At 42.5% G+C, this 4,134-nt stretch overlaps 2 protein-coding genes across 2 annotated transcripts in view; both read left to right on the top strand.

Moving 5' to 3' along the window:
* LOC106323316 overlaps positions 1 to 2,053 on the top strand; it is a 2,734-nt gene extending 681 nt beyond the window's left edge. Inside the window, exons 2-4 of the mRNA XM_013761460.1 lie at positions 20 to 264; positions 468 to 992; positions 1,166 to 2,053. Of these exons, the coding sequence (XP_013616914.1) occupies positions 20 to 264; positions 468 to 992; positions 1,166 to 2,053 (1,658 nt within the window). The remainder of the gene's footprint in view (positions 1 to 19; positions 265 to 467; positions 993 to 1,165) is intronic.
* A 426-nt stretch (positions 2,054 to 2,479) lies between these two features.
* On the top strand, positions 2,480 to 3,040 carry LOC106323317. The gene has a single exon (XM_013761462.1). The coding sequence runs from the start codon at positions 2,480 to 2,482 to the stop codon at positions 3,038 to 3,040; it is 561 nt and encodes a 186-aa protein (XP_013616916.1).
* Positions 3,041 to 4,134: the final 1,094 nt, after the last annotated feature.

Genomic DNA, 4,134 nt, shown 5'->3' on the forward strand with positions numbered 1-4,134 from the left:
GAATTTGTCTCATCTTCAGTTCCAAAGGATCCTCCACCTGCAGCTTCCCTGCCACCTGCAGTTATTCCTCCCCCTTCGCCTATAGTTCCTGTCTCCCCCAGGAATGGTAGGGTTACAGTGGAATACGACCTCAGTGAGGGAAGCCTTTCTGTAGATTTATCAACGGAGAGCCATCTAAAGGAGCAGTCTAGTTCTGGATCACTTTCGGATACAACTTTGTCTAGTGAAGCAGACGATCCGGATGATGAAGACCAGTTCATTGAGGTATTCTCTAAGAGATATAAGAAGCGTTTTAACACAAAGGCTAGGGCTAGAGGCCCTTTAATCCTCTAAATTTTACCCTCTTAATGGATCTTTTTTGCTGGAATATAAGAGGGATTAATGACTCTGTAAAGCGACGTGGTTTCAAAAAATGGATTTGGAAATATAATTCTTTTTTTGGATGTCTCATTGAGACGCATGTACAGCGGGAGAAAGCGGATTCTATTATGAAAAGTATATTACCAGGTTGGTCTTTAGAGAGCAACTATGAATTCTCAGATCTCGGTAAGCTTTGGCTAATTTGGAAGCCATCAGTTCAGGTCAACGTCATCGCCAAATCACTTCAGATGGTTACCTGCACTGTCAAGCTCCCGTTTCATTCTACTGAAATAGGAGTCTCTTTTGTTTATGGATCCAACTGCAGAAAAGAAAGAAGACTATTATGGGATGAACTTGAATCTGCTTCCTCTTCATCTCAGCTTTGTGGTCTTCCTTGGATTGTTTTGGGAGACTTTAACGAGATTATCTCCCCTACGGAACACTCCTCTGCTGATCAATTCTCATCTTCTCGAGGTATGAGAGATTTCCGTGAATGCCTTGAACGAAGCTCTTTAGCGGACCTTCAGTTTAGTGGCCACAACTTCACATGGACGAATCATTCTGTCTCTAAGAAGCTGGATCGAATCTTGTGTAATGAGGACTGGGTTGAGCAATTCTCGGATTCAATTGGAGTATTTGGAAAACCGGGAATTTCAGACCATAGTCCATGCTGCATTTTCTTAGACCAACTCAAGCCTCCTCAGAAAAGTTCTTTCAGGTTTTTTGCTCACTTAAATGATCATCTGAGTTTAGTGCTCTCATCAAGTTTACCTGGAATGCTCTCCCTTTTTATGGCTCGAAACAGCTTTGTGTCTCAAAGAAACTTAAGGAGTTGAAGCCGATCATCCGTTCTTCCAACAAGGAGAACTTCTCTAACCTTGAAAAGCGGGTGGATGAGGCGTTTTCTGATCTCACCAACTGCCAGAGCGCCTCCTTATCCTCACCTTGCCCTGTAACTGCTGAATCTGAAAGAATAGCTCGTCTCAAGGGGCTTACCCTGGCCAGAGCAGAAGATAAATTCCTCAAACAACGCTCGAGAATTCAGTGGAATGTTGAGGGTGATGCAAACACTCCTTTCTACCATAGGGTGATCAAGGCAAGGCAAAATCAGAATCATATTCACCTCTTGACTGATGAGCATGGAAATATTATTGACTCTCTAGAGGGAATAAAGCGGCACGCTATTGACTACCATCAGAGCCTCCTTGGTGGTGTCAACGCCCTTACTACCTCCACCCCATCTGAAATTGCCGCGGTTCTGCAAACTAAATGCTCACCTAGTGCTGTTGATGCACTCTCGGCCCCGTTCACAGACCTCGATATCCAGCAAGCTTTCTTATCTCTTCCAAAGAACAAGTCTCCGGGACCTGACGGATACCCTGCTGAGTTCTTCATTGGTAACTGGAAGTCTGTTGGTCGTGATATGATAGATGCTGTTCAAGAGTTTCTAAGTACAGGAGAACTGCTACAACAATGGAATGCAACAATTCTCACTCTTGTACCAAAGAAAGTGAATGCAACTAAGATCACTGAGTTCAGACCGATCTCTTGCTGTAACACGGTCTACAAGGTGGCGTCAAAGCTTCTTGCGAACAGGCTCAAGGACCTTCTTCCAACCCTCATATCCTCCTCGCAGTCTGTTTTTGTTCCAGGAAGATTATTGGTGGAAAATGTGCTTCTAGCAANGTACTGAGACGAAGAGATGCGTTGCTAAAGTATCTTGGAAAACCGTTTGTTTGCCTCGCAAGGAAGGTGGATTAGGACTAAGAGACATTGGCCTCTGGAACAAGAACCTCTGCCTAAAGCTAATATGGAACCTCTTAAAGAAGACTGATTCTCTATGGGCAAGCTGGCTTCACCATTATAGACTAAAGGATGAAAGCTTTTGGAGTTTAGATGAAAACAAGACTACCTCATCTACATGGAGATCTTTACTCTCTTTGCGTGGCCTGGCCTCTAGATTCCTGCGACCTAAACTGGGCAATGGTCGCTGTATAAGCTTCTGGTACGACAATTGGACACCACTGGGGCCTCTTCTTGACAGATTTGGAGAATCAGGACCGAGACAGCTCTCCATAAGCATCCCTGCGACTGTTTCAGAGGCCTGTAATGACAGGGGATGGTTGCTAAGGGGAGTTCAGGACCGAGACAGCTCTCCATAAGCATCTCTGCGACTGTTTCAGAGGCCTGTAATGACAGGGGATGGTTACTAAGGGGAGCCCGCTCTCCTCTAGCTGAGGAACTGCAGACTTATCTCACCACTGTTCCCTTTCCCACTCTAAATCTAATGGACGATACCCCCACTCTAAATCTAATGGACGATACCTATGTGTGGGACATCAACGGTGATGAATTGCAAGAATTCTCCACCAGCAAAACCTGGGAAGCTGTTCGAAACAGAGAACCAGAGCAGCAATGGACACAAAGCATCTGGTTCAAGGGTCATGTCCCCCGACACGCGTTTACTGCCTGGGTTATCTACCAAGATCGCCTTCCCACCAGATCAAGGCTGCTGAAATGGGGTATGAACATCTCTCCCTCTTGTTGTTTATGCGATGCAGCGGTGGAGGACAGAACCCATNNNTGCGCAGACTTGGATACTCTTTCAGGGCATTCCATACTTGGACCTCCTTCACCGAATGAGTGTCACTTCGTGATACAGTCACCAGCAGGACTCTAAAAATGATAGTGGCGCAGGCAACAATTACCAATATCTGGACGGAGAGAAACACCAGGCTCCATGTTGGAGAAGCTCGGAGTCCGGCTACTATTTTCTGGTTGATTGATCGTTTCATCAAAGATGTTATCCTTGGCAAAAGGAAGCTCAAGAAATTTCAACCTTTGATGCAGCTTTGGATACGTTATGAGTAATCTTTTGGAACTCATTGGATGTTAGCTTAGTCTTGTTTATTTTTTGCCAAGACTAACTTAACTTTGGTTTAAACTTTTGTATCTTTACGAACCCTTCTCATATTTATATAAAATTCACATTTTGGCAAAAAAAATGTTTATAAATCTGAATGGCCAAACCTACCGATGACGTGAAAGTAAAGATGATCCAATTATCCAAACCATACCAGAATTGGCCGACACACGAAAGGCCAAAGTATATTCGTAGGGAAGCACTCTCTCTCTCACACTACATATATAAGATTATTATTTCTTTTTATGCAATGATTATACGATCGACTATTTTACATGTAGCATAATAAGCTTCTTTTAGCATGTATTAGAAGTTAGTATAAGCTATATACATTTTATATAATACAATCACTACAAGAAAACATGCCTATAACGAGGAAAAATTACGAGGAAATATATTCCTCGTAAATTTACGAGAAAATTACTACGATTTTACGACAAAACTGAATTTCGTCGTAAAGTCGTAGTAAAGTTACAAGGAAAATGTTTCGTGGTAATTTACATGTAAATTTACGTCGATTTTACGAGGAAAGAGAAAATTCGTTGTAAAGTCCTTGTAACTTTACAAGGCTTTTACGACGAAACATGTTACCATTAATTTTTGTGAAAACGTGTTTTAAGCATGCTTTAACAAACTGATACCCTCGGTTTAGAGATTTTGGAATAACTTGATTAGTTGCTATCAAAGTTACACCTCGTGAACGAATAGTTGCTAGAGAAGAATCACTTTTGCAAGAAGAAGTGTGTATCACTGAAGTGGAAGTATCTGAACAACAAACTGATGACATCCTTCTAATTGATGTGGATAACCGCCAATATGAAGATCTTTTCGACGATATGACGGATGAAGAA

The sequence above is a fragment of the Brassica oleracea genome, chromosome C2 (genome assembly GCF_000695525.1).
Source record: "Brassica oleracea var. oleracea cultivar TO1000 chromosome C2, BOL, whole genome shotgun sequence".
Classification (NCBI taxonomy): domain Eukaryota; kingdom Viridiplantae; phylum Streptophyta; class Magnoliopsida; order Brassicales; family Brassicaceae; genus Brassica; species Brassica oleracea.